The 17,111-nt window shown below is 42.2% G+C and overlaps 1 protein-coding gene and 2 pseudogenes across 1 annotated transcript; 2 read left to right on the top strand and 1 right to left on the bottom strand.

Moving 5' to 3' along the window:
• Positions 1-5,143: 5,143 nt before the first annotated feature.
• Positions 5,144-6,214, top strand: LOC147464002 (uncharacterized; annotated as a pseudogene).
• Position 6,215: 1 nt separating this feature from the next.
• On the top strand, positions 6,216-7,192 carry LOC147464003 (putative pre-mRNA-splicing factor ATP-dependent RNA helicase DEAH5 pseudogene; annotated as a pseudogene).
• Positions 7,193-10,218: 3,026 nt separating this feature from the next.
• Positions 10,219-11,127, bottom strand: LOC147464004 (uncharacterized). The gene is made up of 3 exons (XM_086529918.1): positions 11,028-11,127; positions 10,694-10,815; positions 10,219-10,500 (listed from the first exon to the last, which is right to left on the bottom strand). Exons 1-3 carry the CDS (start codon positions 11,125-11,127, stop codon positions 10,399-10,401), a joined length of 324 nt encoding a protein of 107 aa, XP_086386044.1. The 3' UTR covers positions 10,219-10,398.
• Between the last annotated feature and the right edge of the window lie 5,984 nt (positions 11,128-17,111).

The raw sequence follows: 17,111 nt of genomic DNA on the forward strand, positions 1-17,111 counted from the left end.
GGAAACTCCACTACCCTCTCACGATCCAAATTTGAACCATGACCTCGCGCATCGGGTTTTGTGTCACAAGGCTGACCAACTCACCCACGTGCACGTTGTGTAACCCCTCACGTTTTTATGAGGTTATATTGTGAGTTAACGTAGGCTACCAAGGTTTTTGAGGTTTAATTCGTGTCCGAGTTTAGATTTTAAATAGTTTGTGTGGTTGCAATCACCTTGGCTTTCGTGCGTGAACTTCCCCATTGTGGATCCCTTTACCGCTCCTTAATAAATGTGGGTGTTACTTAGTGCTGACGGCATGACAATAAACATGCTAGCTTGAATGTACTCTTTGATTTTTGTGCAAATTAATCATTTATGCACAATAGCTTTCATAACTGCATTTAATGTAATGTAATTTGGAGAGTGTTTGAATATAACCACAAACCCACTTAGGGGTGAGGTTGTTTCCTAAAACTTGTAAAGATATCCTCACATAATTATTAATTTGTGTTATGTTCTATACCAAAATAAAAAACTTGCACTAATATATAATTAATTTGTGGATTTAAGTTTTCACAGATTTGAAATGTTGTAAACACACTAAAAATAGTAAATACATGTGAATGAATATAGTAAAAATAATAAATACATTAGAATAAAATTCCCAAGCAAAGATTTTCTCATGGCCAAGGTCTAATGTATGTGATTTGATAGATTTAGTTGGTAGGGTGCCTCATGTGCTCGGGCAATTAAACTCAGAGTATTAACCTATTTAATGCCGTTAAATTTAGAGTTGTCAAACTCAGAGTATTAACCTATTTAATGCCGTTAAATTTTTTTGCATGCTTTATGCTTGTGCATGGTTGAAAAACTAATTGTCCACCAACTAGCATAAAAAAGCATTGATCTTGACATCCTCATTGTATAATGCCTCGATGCAGTGTTCGGGAAAAATGTGTCTCAGCTTAATATCGTGCCATTTTCAATTTCAATAATGCCGGTTGATGGCAAGGGGAAAAGGAAAAATTCTGGCCCAAAATAGAGAAAAATAGTGTAAAACCCCAAAAAATACCACTAATTTTCTAAAACTTCATCTTGGCAAACTCAAGGAAAGGAAATTTGTATGTTTGGAAAAATGATTTTTCCCGAAATCATTTTTCCCGAACACTGCTTCAATATGGATTGAATGCTACAACTTACACATTCAACATTGCACACGATGCTTCTGACTACAATCAAACATGAAAATGCCTCTGTACAAAGAGGCAAAGGCATCTAGTAAAACATTGTAGTCTTGTCTCTAATGTAGATTGAACTCTGCAACTTGGCACCCTCATTGTACACGTTGTACATGATGCCTTGACTCCAATTAAACTCAGTTTAGCTTCACATAAGCCTTTTCTGTTTGTGGACTAGAAGCTAAAAAAATGTTATGTCTTTGCTTCCTAATAAATTTGAGAACGTCCTAGTAGTATTTTGTGAGCGATCAATTAATAAGTTTCAACTACAACTAGATAAATTAGTGAGCTTCAATTACATCCATGATGGCCAGTAAATGTCTAGGCGATGGCACTAGAGATTTGGGGCGTGTGACCCTCATGAGAAGTTTTGGACAAATTCTCGCAATAATTCCTACAATGTGACTTACCTCAACATCATGAGCTTCGGTGAGGGATCGAGGCACTGCATACCTAGCTTAATACGATTGGGGACAGGGGACAGGGGACCGTTGGCCCTGTTTGGGGGGGGGGGGGTCCCCGACCTCCCTACCCCCAATCGTACCTAGCTAGGTATGCAGTGCCTCTCGAGCAGAAGCTCATGACGTTGTGCATTGTATGAAAAACATTGTAAAAGACTCCGTTTTCCTACATATGAAAATTTATGAATCTTCTTGTGCCTTGGTTTGGGAAGGTTGTCATACATCATTTAACTAATCATTGTCCCCTAATACCCTAATTGGTCATACCCACAGCTAGGAAACAACTGAAGTAGGAGAGTTGTTCTTCCGTAATTATATCACAAGAAGATTTAAATATTTTCTCATGTAGGAAAACGGTCTTTCTCACTGTTTTTCATACAATGCATAACATCATGAGCTTTGCTCAAGAGGCAAGACCGCATACATACCCTCGTCACTATATGGCACGGTTCTAGGCCAGAGGGGATCTAGGGCCCAAGTTTGAGGACGTGAGGTGGCTTTAATCTCGGCCGTCGGATCACGCAGTGAACTGGGGGTGAACTAGGGGTGAACTCGGGGCAAAAATGGCGCCCCAAGTTCACTCCTAGTTCACCCCCGCCTAGTTCACCCTAGTTCACCTACCTCGCGGGGCGTGGGTCGAACCTCGAACGTCTCGGTTGTCACACAAATGCTCTATCACCACGCTAGCGCGCGTCGATGTCCATGTTGGCATGACACATGATCACACCCTAGTTTAAGCACCCCTAGTTCACCCACCCCTAGCTTATCCGCCCCTAGTTCACCCTCAGTTCACCCCTAGTTCACTCATCCCCAGTTCACCCCTAGTTCACTTTATGATCAGACGGCGGAGATTAAAGCTGCCTCGCGCCTTCAAATTTGAGCCCTAGATCATAAAGCTTCAATGTGTCTCTGCGTGCCTCCAAAAGTTGTATCATCAATGGCTAGCCTTCGGTCTAAAGAAGCTTCAAAAACATGGAAAACGAGAACCCAGCATGCAAAGTTCCCGCATTAGTGTGGTAATGTCCTCATCCACCTTGAGAGAGATACTTCCCAATTGAGTCATCAAACTCTAAATATAATTAGTATGAGATGCTAGAGGAATTTGATGCTCTTTCAAGCTTGGAGAACTCAATTCTAGTCTTATATAGAAGAGTCATAAATATAGTTTCTTTTGGAGGGGTAGCCCTCAATTGGTGTTAGGTCTCTCTCTCTCTCTCTCTCTCTCTCTCTCTCTCTCTCTCTCTCTCTCTTATCAATACATGCATGCAGATGTGATTCATCTAGAAATTGTTATGTAAATCTTGCATGTCGCTAGATCGTGAATGGGTGCCACAAGAGTTCACCAAAGGTGCTTGGGTATACATGCAACCATTTATGATAGTCCCTACCATGTCAACTAGTGGAAATTTAAACCACCATTAGAGGGGAGGCTTCATGGTTCCAAGAATTTCAAGGACAAGGGGATTGTAGCTATTGTTTTCTCAATCTCAAAAGGATGCATTGCAACAACCTACTCGAAAGGCATTTCCACCACATTGAATACCTTCCTGGCAATGAGGGGTTTCTTTTGGTGTCACAAGGGTCTTTCATACCTACAATTGTGTTTCTACTTGCTTGTGTAGTCATTTTTTTCATCTAGATTGGTGAAAGAGCAACCACTTCATAGCCTTGAGAACATTCAAAGCACTACATACAGATTTTAGAGCGATAGTTTTCTTTCACTCACCCGCATATGTCATCCCCACTACTACATATAATTATGGTAGACTTGAACCTATCCAAGTCTTGTCTTTGTTAAGTGTGGAGTGGCATGAGCCAGAATTGCAGTCGGTAGCATCTTTGAAGCAAAAGATGGTATGAGATGTCCAAAGCTCCTTGAAATATGATAAGAGCTTCTTGATTTGTAGCCTTGACTTGGTGCTTTCCTATTCATTGTTTTGTGCATGTGCTTAAAAAAACTTGCTTCTTTTGAAACTACCACAACGTTTATGTGCAAGAATGTGCACTACAAGGACTCAAGGAGGCTATGAGACTACAAGGACTCAAGGAGGCTATGAGGAGAGAAGAGGCTAGCCCTTTTTTGGAAAGAGGGACGTTATAAAAGGTAGCCACCTACCTCTTTTTCATTTTTCACCTACACTTCTTTTGAGCTCATTTAGTGCTTGCTTTTACACACTCTGAACATGGCCACATCCGTAGCCTTTGCAAGCGTCTCTCCACTCACACCCACCCCTCTATCACAATGCACCCTCTTCCTAAACACATTGAGAATGGTGTGTGTGTGTGTGTGTGGGGGGGGGGGGGGGGGGGGTTAGTGTATGGGTGGTAATGCTTTCTTCACTTGTGTCCCTGAACTTGGCTCTATCATTGACCTCAAGAGCAACAAATTTCTCAAAATTGTGGCATGCACGGAGGAGCACATCTTCAAGTATGTGGTAGCTATTCCACCACACACAAGGATTTGGGTGTCATAGAATTTTTAAGTTTTATTCACCAAGGATATTGCCCATATTCAAAGAGAATAACTTGCTTTCAAGAAATTTCTGGTGAGATGGGTACTTCTTTGATGAGCGGATTCAAGTGGTGGTAGCATTGAAGAAGCATGAAGACATATTGGGGCCATGAAGAACCTCTTACAACATGTCTGGCCGAGAGATTTTGGTGTTAAGCCATGTCCCCCCCTCCCCCCCCCCAAAAAAAAAAAAACCATCTCACACCAAGACTAACATGAATGCCTAACTGTGTGAGTTTTGGAAAATGAAATTGCACTATAAACGGGCACTAATCGTTTACATCATGTAAGGGTACAAAACATAGGGCGGTCAATCACAAAGAAGATGCAACTTATAATTGCTCAAACCCTTGCCTCGATCTACATGCCATATTTGTCCCCTCAGGCTGGATAGTCACTCTCTTGGCATGGATGGACAAAAATTTAGTATCCTCTAGTAGACCTATAGGTGTGCGTTAGTAGGTTACTATGCAGCATCTAAATTAATGGCTTGTATGCAATCTTCTATGTCATAGCTATGCAACAAATGGAGCTTGATGCCTCTCCATGATCCAATGTTCTTACTTCCTTCGCAATGTTAGACAATCACGCACTCTCCATGGCGAACTAACAAGCAAACCCCATGTGGTATCTAGTTGAATGCCTCCTTTAAAATATTTGGACTACACAACACCCCCATCATGATGGGTATTTTTAAAATGCACCCTGTAGCTCGGCAATGGGAGTTCTCCATGCCCTAGGTGCTGAAATTTTTGAGTGATCCATATTTTTCAATAAAAAATGCTCGATGCACAAATAAGATACAATGTGACCATAATCAAGAAATGAATAATACTTTTAAAGCATGTAATGTGTGTTGTTACTCACCATGTAAAGTGTGATGTTGCTCTCCTCCCAAGATAGAGTGAATGCCTTTCTGAACTCCATGAGCACTGGAAATATTGTTTATAATGCTCCTTTGTGGTGCTAATAAGAAAGCCATCTTTTTGTCAAGGGTTGGCCATAATTGCTTGTGTTGGTTTGCAAGCTTGGCATTTGCAAAGCTTCCTAAGCACTTCATTAAAAGTTTGCTCACTAGCATTTATGTTGTTCTTCCTCCTAAAAGCTAAAAGTAAGCATTCAGATTCAGCCTTCTTTGGGCTTTCTGACCCTCGTGACAGAGGGAGGATCAAACATTTGTAAAACGAGCTTGGAGCATGAGGCTAAGATGAAAGAAGAGGAACAACACAGAAGTAGTGGTGATGGTAGACATGATAGCAAAAGTGAATGTGATAGTCAACACGATGGCAAAAATCACAGAAGAGATAATGATGAAGATTACAGTAGACATGATCAACATGAAAATGGAGATCGCGATGGACATGATCTAGATGAGATAAGGTACGAAAGACAAAGAGACCATGATAGAGAGGATGAATAAAGAAGGGATCATAGCCACCAGGATGGTGATCGAAGGACTCAAGAGATCATGATGATCGCAAGGATAGATACAAGCAATGACAATGATGATAAACGCAGCGACCGGATCATGAGGGATCAAGATGATAGAAACCCTAGCTCTTCAAAAGGGCATCAACCACAAGAACTTAAGCTATGCAATGTTTACTGAGGTAGGGTTTCAAATGTCATGGAATACGGCTACTTTATGTAGCTTCTAGGCTTTTGTGATCAAAAGGAATGGATTGTGCATGTGTTGCAAATTACCACAAATATGATCAAGAGGTATGGGTTAAGGTTGTTTCCATGATGGGAATAAAATTAGCCCTTCCATGAGGGAGGTGCACCAAAAGATAGGGCAAGATATTCTAATGATGAAAAGAAGCTCTTTGGATGAGGAATCTAATCCCTCTTGTATGATTCAGCCTTCAACATGATCAAAGGGCTTTTTGGGATTATCATCACAGATTAGAATGAAAATGGCCCTTCTAGGCAACCACTAAAGAGAACGAGTTTTGCTTGAGAGATGAGAAGCTAAGCAACTACTAGTGTCAGGGGTCTTGGATGTGAGGTATTACCCCAGTTGGAGCAGTCCATGAGAACCAGGTTTAAGTTGTGATTGGAGAAACCAATTCAAAGAAAACAATAGAGACTACACAATATCTAGCAAAAGCAGGGGTGCACAACAAAACGAAAGATTGGCTGCACACAATCTCAAAGAGTGGCCACAATGTCTGTGGTCAAGAGGGTTTCAAAAGAATTTGGGTGCATCCTTGTTCAAGAACGGGCCCCGAGACAGTAATCAAGTATATGACAGATGGAATACTTCTCAGAATATTGCTCGTGGATAGCCAACTCTTCGCGCATTTTGTCATCATGCTTGATGAAGCACATGAAAGGACAATACACACTGATGGACTCTATGGGCTGCCGAAGGACCTAGTAACATGGCATAAAGGTTTGCGTCCTTTAGTCACCTCAGCTACACTTGGATGCTGAGAAGATTTCTGGGCACTTTTCTAGATGTTGCACCTATTACTATTACGCGGATACATTTAATTGAGCCAGAAGGTGATATCCTTCTCTTTTCAACTGAAGAGGACAAGAAGAAGTATAGTGTACCAGATTTTGTATGAGAGAATAAAGGGGTTGGGTCCCAATGTTCCAGAGTTGCTTATACTCCCAGTTTATAGTGCCTTTCCTAGTGAAATATAGACGAGAACTTTTTGATCGAGCACCAACAAGGAAAGTGTGGCTCCAACCAACATTGGAAAGGCATTTTTAATCATCAATGGAATCTAATGTCCCTTTTAGATCCAGGTTTTGCTAAGCCAAATGTCTATAATCCCAAGCTTGGGTTAGATTCACTTCTCATTATACCCATTTCTCAAGCCTCTACAAAGCAAAGCCCCAAGCAGGCAGAACAAGTCCAGGAAAGTGTTGTCTCTTGTACGCTGAGAGCATGCACAAGAATGAAATAAGATGTTACAACGAACTGTGCCTGAAATTCAAAGAATAAATCTGGCAATACAACTTTGCATCTGAAGGCTGTGTATTACTGATTCATTGACTTTCAATTTTTTTGGATCTACGGCCTCCACAGTCTACATGCTCTAATATCGGCTATGGAACAACTCTATACTTTAGGTGCCTATGTGTCATCGCAGATTGGTCCACAACAGATGTGCCGACCTCTTGCCCTTTGTGCTACAACATGCTTCAACTCTATTCATGATAAAATTTGTAAATCGACAATGGGAGCTTCTACAAATTGACAGACAAAACCCTATGTCAACAAGTTGTAAAGGTTCGTTATTTGGATTCATATGCATTTGCTTGGATCACACAACCAAACTACGGGGCAAAGGCACAACTTGTGTTTCTTGTAATTTCCAAGGAGACACAGTGCCGACCCTCCACCATAGTTATGTATGGCCACTTCTGTTTTGCATGACTTCACTATATGGTCTTTAGTTTGCGTCATTTCCTCATTGCATGAAGAGACGTTTAACTAGTCACAAGGTTTTTTGTAGTTTGAAAAACAATGTTCTTTGCCTTGCACTGTCGTACAGGATGCCTACTCAATTACCAAGTCAATATTTCAATTAAGTTTTCTCCATTTCTCTAAGCAAGACTAGTTTTTCCTAATGTATTGCTATAATGGATTTGGAGAAGATATTGTCAAAGTGGATGCTACTATTGTGGAAGTGTAAATTGAGAGAAGTCTTTTCCAAGTTGTGGAGCTTCTTCGAAAAGGAGGGGAAGGCTATCGTTTTGATATGATCATAGGTGTAGGCGCTTTTATGTTGAGCTTTTGGGCTATGTTTATGAGTGAAGTGGGCTTGTCAAATTGCTTTTGAAGCGACGACTGCCCTCCAATCTTTGAGGGACTCTATATTAGTGTTTGGTTTTCATGAAGTTTCTTGATGCTATTGTTAAATGCTCTACTTCTTAGTTGTGTGCAAGACATGAAGAAGATTGCATTCAAGCTGTTGTTGAGGTGGAGCCTCGAGAGGATCTCATGAAACTGTCAAATAGGAATTTCAGCATTTGTCTCCTAAATGTATCAGCATGGGAATAATCCTGAATCACCCAAATCATTAGGGCTCACAATAGTTGATATCCTAAGAATAAAAAAGTAATCTAGGCAAGACTTCACTAGCTTGATCCCGAGATATGAATATAAATCAACACATGACCACTAGCTTGATCCGCAGATATGACAAACGTTACATGAATAATCTTAACCTTCTTGCTCAGATGAGAGGCATGGGGAGGACTTCTGACTTCTTACAAACTTACACTTCGGTGGTAATGTAGGCTCTCCTCTTCCCTCCTTGAAGGTGTCTCTTGGTTATTGCAAGTCCTCTTCTCCACCCTCTTCTTCTTGACACATTTTTGAAAGATTGCACAAACTCGTACTATGGCTGCTCATAATTTCACAAGCCCAATTATGATTTATGTTCACCGCTATCATTAGTTCAAAAAACAGAAGTTGGCTTACCCTACTTCGGCTCTATGCGAAGGAATTATAGCAAAACAAGCTTCTGTTCACCTTCTTCTTGAGCTCAACTTCGCAATTCCTTCTTCAGTATGTGTCCTTTCTTGCTCTATAAAGCAAACAAAGGATATGCACACAAAGCAAGTCCAACTACTTGGCACACACCTTCTCTTGACTATTCAATTTATTATGAGCAGAGACTAAGAGAGTTGGGTGCTTAAGAGACTAGAGAAGCGAAGCGAGCTTCTACATGTGAACTAGTAGTAGTAGTAGGAAAGCACACAGATGCCTTGAGCAGTAGATAACATTGTTCGTCTGTGCTGGGTGATTCCCTTTTCTCCTATCAATGGTAATGCCTTACTGCTTCAGGAAAAACGTGGTTCTCAATGGTGGCACTCGCACTATGTTCCGTTGTTACTCGGACGCTTATGTTTCAGGCATAGTAGTCCTTCAGCGCATGTTCGCTCTGGTATGATTTCAATAAAGTGTTGATATTGAGAGAGAGAGAGAGAGAGAGAGAGAGAGAGAGGGAGAGAGAGAGAGAGAGAGAGAGAGAGAGAGAGAGAGAGAGAGAGAGAGAGAGAGAGAGAGAGAGAGAGAGAGAGAGAGAGAGAGAGAGAGAGAGAGAGAGAGAGAATGAAATGAAATGTAATATTAACGTCTTCAAAAGGCCAAAATGACCTATGAGACCAAAAGGTTACATATGGTGAATCTAATCACAAAAAGTACAAAGAATTGAAAAGAAAATAGTGGGTAGGGGTGGGGTGAAAGCTTGATACAAAGGGAATAGAAAGGGTGAGCTGATACAATGGAGTTCTCTGACAGTCGAAGCATCATATAAATATACATCAGTATCCAAAAGGCTATAGAGATTCAATGTCCTCCAACGTAGGCACTCTGTCTTCAAATGAAATAAAATGAAATGAAATGATATATTAACGTCTTCAAAAGGCCAAAATGACCTATGAGACAAGATCGTTTCAATGTAATGTGGATCTGATACAAAGTCAGAATAACAAAATGAAATGACAAAATGATGAAATATAAATACTATGAAAAAGAGAGTCTTAACGTCGTAGGAAACTATTCCGAGAGACCTTGAAGATCTAAGGGGACAAGTCTGACAGCATTCCAACAAAATACAAAAATCACGATCTATCATTAACCAAATCATTAAGATTGCAACAGAACTATCTAAACTGGTCTAATAACACTTTTCTCTAGTCAAAATGACATAAAGTGAAGCTTTAAGCACTCAAAATTGAAGATATAGCTCGTAGACACTTAGTCATGAATCATCAAAGAACTTGCAATGCTTACACACACAGAGAGAGAGCGCAATACATAGTTTTGTCTGGCTAGCAGAGAAATGATCTACAGAGGAACATGGTCAGAAGGTTTCACAGTAAGGATTACATGATACTAAATCAAATTGTAAAGCTTCAAAACTTGACATTGCGCACCCTAAGTTCATTCCAAAAAAGGCTGAAGATACTGACTTTACACTCAATGAGTACAGGCAAGATATTACGAGCAAAATTGACTGACGGTTGAGAGAATCGACCACTGGTCCTTCCTAGTCATACAAATGATACTGGAAGAGGCCAGCAACGGGAAGTCTGTGTTTGCACTAATATATGCAACAGCCCACTCCAGGCACTAATATATACAACAGCCCACTCCAGGTTAAATTAGCTGGCTCGATCATAATATTCCTCAGCCCCTTCACAACTATCAGCCATGCTATTAAGGCCATAATCATACGCCTCATGTTCTGGAGGTCTGAAAGGCCTCTATGACAGCTTGTGCTCTTTCTTCTATCTCCTTCAGATACTCTAACACAACCCGTTGTTGGTATGATCCACTCTCCTGCATAACAAACATAAAATGCACAAGAAATGGGTTTACTGCCAAGTGATGAATGTATTCAACTGAGTAAACATTTTACGCATCATCACAATAGGATGGAATCATGTTCAAGTCTCTGGGATGCACAACCCGTGCTGTGTGAATCCATTCAAAAATATGTCTTGATTTCTTATGAAACGTAGAGAAAACTCACCGTGCGCATGTCAACTCGCTCCACCCTCTTTTTCATGACCTTGAACAGCTCTTCTAGCTCAATCTGGCCACCTCCATAGACAAGGCCACTCCTTATCAAACCTTCCCAGCTCTCCTCATCAGCTGAAAAAGAGACAGTTTATTACTCTTTGAACATCAATATGAAATTCTAGAACGTCTTCTATTTTGGTTCACTGATACTACTAATCCTTGACCAGAAACAATACTAAAATGAACCCCTGCAGAGGGGGAGAGTTCAAGAGACAGGGTGCCTTCAAACTAGAGCACTAGGCAAGTCGAGTTAAAAGGGCCCGAGGTTATGCCAAGGCGACAACCTCTGGCCTCTCTACTTTGTGTTTGGTAAAAATCCCTGCGATGTGCAACAGAGGGCCATAAGCTATACGGAGAGAAAATAGGAACCCACCCACACCCCATTCCATGACAGCCAGCCTTAGAGAGAGGACTGTTGTTAGAGGCTTGGACACTCCAAGCGAGAAATCAATAGCAGCACACGATTAGAAATTGCAAAATCGTTGAACTTTGAAGAGAGAGAGAGAGAGAGAGAGAGAGAGAGAGAGAGAGAGAGAGAGAGAGGAGAGAGAGAGAGAGAGAGAGAGAGAGAGAGAGAGAGAGAGAGAGAGAGAGAGAGAGAGAGAGAGAGAGAGAGAGAGAGAGAGAGAGAGAGAGAGAGAGAGAGAGAGAGTCGAGACAACACGGCGGAGTTCTGCACCCAAATGCACTAGCCCCAAAGGTTGGCACCCAGAGATATTTCTTTATTATTATGCATGCAAAGTACAACTCTCTGAGGGTTCTTTGCTCTCAGACTCTACGTCGAAAAGCTTTGCAGAGTGAGGCCCCAAGGTCTATTATAAGTAGTAAAAGGGTTGCCCAAAAGCATCAGATCCAAAAGCACTTTCCCCCAAAAGCGTCTGCTACCAAAAGCTCATGCAAAATTGCCATCCATACAGATGTGCCATGTGGCAGCCAGTGCGATTTACAGAAATCAGCCTAGAGTGCAAGCTTTTGATACTTTTGGGTTTAGGCCTCACGGCCGGTGCTCCATAAGTTCTTGTTGTCGAAGGTGGCAGCGAAAGATGCAATGAAGAACAGAACAGGCTCATGAACCGGTGGGTACCTCGACTCCGATCTAGAACGCCTGCACTGCCAAACACATGAACAAGGCACACCTGTGGAGAAGAGAGATCACTGAGGTAGAGAGAGACAAGAAAATTGAGAATGAGAGAGAAATGAAATGAAATGTTATATTAACGTCTTCAAAAGGCCAAAATGATCTATGAGACCAAACTGTTACAAAATTGTGAATCTGATACCATGTCTGGGTACAAAAAGAAGAGGGAGAGAGAGAGAGAGAGAGAGAGAGAGAGAGAGAGAGAGAGAGAGAGAGAGGAGAGAGAGAGAGAGAGAGAGAGAGAGAGAGAGAGAGAGAGAGAGAGAGAGAGAGAGAGAGAGAGAGAGAGAGAGAGAGATCTGGGAAAGGCTCTCCATGTTGATAACAATCTGCTCATACAAGTGACCAAGGGGGGTAGAACTGACATGCAGAATGGATAGACCGAGAGGACACACAACTGCGACTGCGACTACGACTGCTACTGCACACAAGACCACTGCCACGGTCTCAACATGTGCATCACCTCTGACATGCTCTAAGATCATAGATTTGGTGCATCTCCTCCTGGCTAGATCAAGATAAGGATCTAGATCTCGGACGAAATCCCTTCACTGCATGATCACAAGGCCTGCGGAAGGCCGCGGTGAGAAACCACTACACCGTAGAGGTGATAGCCAAGCAATGCATCTGCTGCACATCATCATGGTAGCTGCCCTTTGCATAGGCCAAAAACACTGACCTGCTGCATGCCAAAAAATGCTAGGCTGCACCTGCTGAAAACGCAAGCAAATGAACCTCCTCCAGGCTGGTTGCACAAGGGAAGGGGCTGCCCTCAGGGGCGCCCGCCTAGGATGGACCCTCTGCCAAAAACGCTGGGCTGCCCCTCTGGGACACCCAAATGGAGGGTCTGTACTGCATGACCAAAGGGTGTCCCCCCCTGCCCACATATATAGGACCAGCCCAAGGGCTGCCGACCCAGGGATCAGCCCTCCACGACCTGCCATAAAAAGGCTCATGCTGGGTTAAATAGCAAAGGAGGGACTGAATGCCTCTAGGGTCCTGGGAAGTCAATGGACTGCAAAGGGGGTGAATACTCTCCGGCAGAAGGAGCCTACTTGGCTATGGAACTGAGCCAAAACCCGAGCTAAACATGGCTAGACACGACCCGACATCAGAGACCTACCTCACACTGGCGGGCACAGCCACAAAGCAGCCCCCACTCCCTAATCTTCTCCTGGGAGATACCAGAGCTACCACGAGACAGGAAAATGAACTCTAACAACCCCTCTCAGATCCTGGACAGGAACGAGTCCAAGGGGCTAGAGTGAGCAATCTCCAATTGTAAAGAGAGGGTTTCGTGGACGAGGATATCTGCTATAAGAACTCTAAGGTCGAACCAATACACGACCGTTGTATCATCCAACCACTACCCCCAAAAGACATCCAAGAAAAATAATGTTGTCCGCTAAAAGTAAATCTAGCTCTATCAAGAATCTCCTCAAGCCAACCGACTCACAAGTCGCACAACCAGCATTTGCAGAAGGTACTGCTTTGACCGCTCCAAGAGTATGCATCCGAACTGAGGGTAAAAGGTATAAAAAGACTAGTTCTTCACCCTTTTGCGCCCCAATGCTCCTAGTGGAGAAAAGGATGGCTCATGGCGCATGTGTATTGATTACCGTGGGTTGAATAAGAATACCATCAAGAATAGGTTTCCTATTCCTCGAATTGATGATATTCTCGATTGTTTAGAGGGTGCTGCAATTTTCAGCAGGATAGACCTTAAGAGTGGGTACCATCAGATTCCTATAAGGCCAGAGGATATGCACAAGACTGCGTTTAGAACGACATTTGGTCTTTATGAGTTCCTAGTGATGCTGTTTGGGCTAAGAAATGCGCCTGTCACGTTCAACAGAATGATGGACCGGATTTTCCGCTCGCATCAACAGTTTGTTGGGACGTTCTTCGATGACATGATAGTCTATTTGAAGAATGAAGAGGAGCATAGGCATCACTTGACCATTGTGTTCAAAGAGCTGTGCAGTTACAGGCTACTTGTCAATCCTAAGAAAAGTGAATTCTTCTTAGAAGAGATCCACTATCTTGGCCACATAGTCTCAAAGGATGGTGTCAGAATGGATCCCGCAAAGGTTGAAGCTATTAAGACATGGCGAGACTTGAAGACTGTGCACGACGTTAGAAGCTTCTTGGGATTGTGTTCCTACTATAGAAGGTTTATCAGGAATTTTGCAAAGAAAGCATCAGCTCTTCACGCTTTGCAAAAGAAAGAGGTCACTTTCAGATGGACCGAAAAAGAGATTTCAGCTTTTAGTCTCTTAAGGGAGAAGTTAACTTCATATCCAGTAATTGTTTTGCCAGATCTCAGGAAGTCATTTGTGGCCCAGTGTGACGCGGTGTGGCAGTAGCATTGGTGCAATGCTAATGCAAGATGGATGAGTAGTAGCTTATGAAAGCCGAATTTAGCAAGGTCCAGAGAAGACTATGCAAGTCTATGAGAAAGAGCTCTTGGCGGTAGTTCATGCTCTCTCTAGCTGCAAGCACTATCTCTTAGGTGGTGATTTTGTTGTCCAAAGAGACCATCAGACCTTGCGATAGTTCTTGACGCAGTCAAAGTTATCTGAAAAGCATATGAGTTGGGCAAACATTCTTTCTATGTTCACTTCCAGATTATGCACGTGGAAGGCAAGAAGAATGTTGTGGCTGATGCATTATCAAGGAAGCCACAAATTTCAGCTGTGTCAATTTCTTATCATCATGAGCTTGATGACATAAAGGAACAGTATGCTACAGATTAAGATTTTGCAAGGATTTTTGAACAGTTGCAAGGAGGGCAACATCTTGAGCACTACCTCCTCAGAGATGATTTTATGATGATGCATGGCAAACTTTGTGTCACTAGGCCATTTCGACATAAAGTCATGGAAGAGAGTCATGTCCCACCATATGTAGGGCTCGTGGTATTGATGTGACAGTTAAAGAGGTAGACATTCTTCTATTGGCCTACCTTGAGGAGAGATGTGGATGCCTTCTCGAGAGGATTGTTTGAGAACATGGGCACTACGTTCACGTTCTTGTCTTCGTTTCATCCACAAACTGATGGACAATCAGAAGAGGTTGATTCTACTAAGCAAAAGGTTACCTATAAAGTTGTGCAATTTGCTGGATCAATTTTCCCCCTCAGATGGATTCAAATTCTGGTGGAATTTGGTATGGAGATAGGGAAAGCTGTGATTTACAAGCACAAATCATCTAGAATCGAGGCAATAACAGATATCAGTCAAAGGATGTGCCCAAAAGTGGTTCAAAAAAACCAATATGGTCAAGACGGAAAAAACATGGCTATAAACTAGGAAATTGAGTAAACTAAGGAAAAACATGTACAAATCTGAAAATATTTCACCAGTGTGCTAGGAAGACCTATAGGAGCATGTGTGCACAAGGCTATATCAAAATCCTTCCCAACATGGACCGCAATCCATATACCTTTTTGCCCAACCAAAGGAAAATTTATACCATTTGGCCCAGTATGTTCAAAAAAGTCAAGCCATGAAGTTTCAAGCCATTTGGATTCCAAAATCCATATCAAAATGCCAAATTTCTCTAAGTCTGAAGAATATTTCCAAAAATTAGCCTACTTAACAAATCAATGATCCAAATCCCAAAATTCTTGGACTAAGGCACCATCTTGATGAACCCTACTAGATGGTATCATCAGATCTTCAATATGTTGCGATCCATGTTCCTCAAACCCTAAAACCAAAGGAATTTGCACAGTAGCACTTCATATGCCCAGGAATAACCTCCCCTAGTTGGATTTTGGAAATGCTTCCCAACATGGATTGCGATCCATGTACCTTTTTGCCAAAATTTATATTTTACCCTACGCCCTTGTGCCTATAGTAATCCTAGATGCACTGGTGAAATTTAGTCAAATTTGGGGTAGTTTTGACCAAGTTATGCTCATTTTTAATTTATGGCCAAAGTTTGCATTTTCTTCAACTTTTCAACAGTTTTGATCAACTGCTAAACCCTGTTTCCAAATTAAAACTGACCACAAGATGCCTCAAAAGAAAGCATAAAGGGAGTGGGAAACAACACCATATGAGATAGCCGATATATCCTCGAATGAGAAGACCCATATCACAGAATAGGTGCTCAAAGCAATACCGGCTAACATATTCGTCGGAAGATTTCAAGCCGCGGACGGAGAGATAGTGAAGACCACCATCTTCCCAAGGGAAATGTGGACACTACACCAAAAGCCACAAGTGCAAGCAGGGGGAAGGTGCCTATAGTTGGGGAACGGACTTCAGAAGAACTCATGAACTCATAAGCTCGATTCAGTACAATGGGGAAACCACCCTGATTGACAAACATCGAGCAACAGTCAAGGTTAAGATCACAATAGAAACAATCAATGAAGCCCTCCATCTGCAGCAAGGGATGCAAAATCTATTGCAAAAAACAAAAGCAATAGACAACAACAAAGACTTCCTGAAGCAAAGAGGACACAAGCTAGCATATCAAGGATCTACTCAAAAACCAAATTGATGTTGCCCCTCATATCGCAACACTTCAAAGTACAGAAGCCACCAAGATACTTGGAACCACTATTGTACATGGCAGTGGTAATGGCAATGGGCTTCACAGAAGGAAGAGTGGTCAGCTGCGACTTTGGAAATTACCTCCTCAACAACATCGTTGAAGCAAATCTTAAGGGGAGCCAAAAGAGAAAAACCTACATGAACGCTGGACCAGTGCTGACACAAATAGCCTACCAGGCATTGGGGATAATTAATGATTTACCACTTGCAGAAGAGTATATAGATTGGATACACAATGTAAAAGAGCAATAAAAACGGTGGCCGGATCATCCACAAGGCCAAAACCAGAAGTTAAACAAACAAGGCAAAGCGCCACAAGAACGGACACTGAGAGTGAAAAGACAAAGTCGCATGCTCCAAGTAGCGGGGAAGCTGGGTCTCAACAAAGAGTTACCCCTTCGGAATACCAGTCTTCAGAAGAGGAGCATGGGAGTGAGTTCTCCCTCAGTTATACAAGATTGAAGAAGAGAACAGGCCATATGGCGGAGGCCATCCCAATTACCCAAGCCAAGAGAAAAATGGAGGAAGCGCATGCGTTGAGAAAAAGAATCTGTCAGCAGAAGCACGAAGAGAAACTAAGTAAAGGAACAGAAGCGGACGATAAAAAGGAGGAAGAAGAAAAAGAAGAAGATGTTCCATTACTACGTAGGCAAAGATCAGCTTTG

The sequence above is a fragment of the Adiantum capillus-veneris genome, chromosome 2 (assembly GCF_014529385.1).
Source record: "Adiantum capillus-veneris isolate H3 chromosome 2, ASM1452938v2, whole genome shotgun sequence".
In the NCBI taxonomy this organism is placed as follows: Eukaryota; Viridiplantae; Streptophyta; class Polypodiopsida; order Polypodiales; family Pteridaceae; genus Adiantum; species Adiantum capillus-veneris.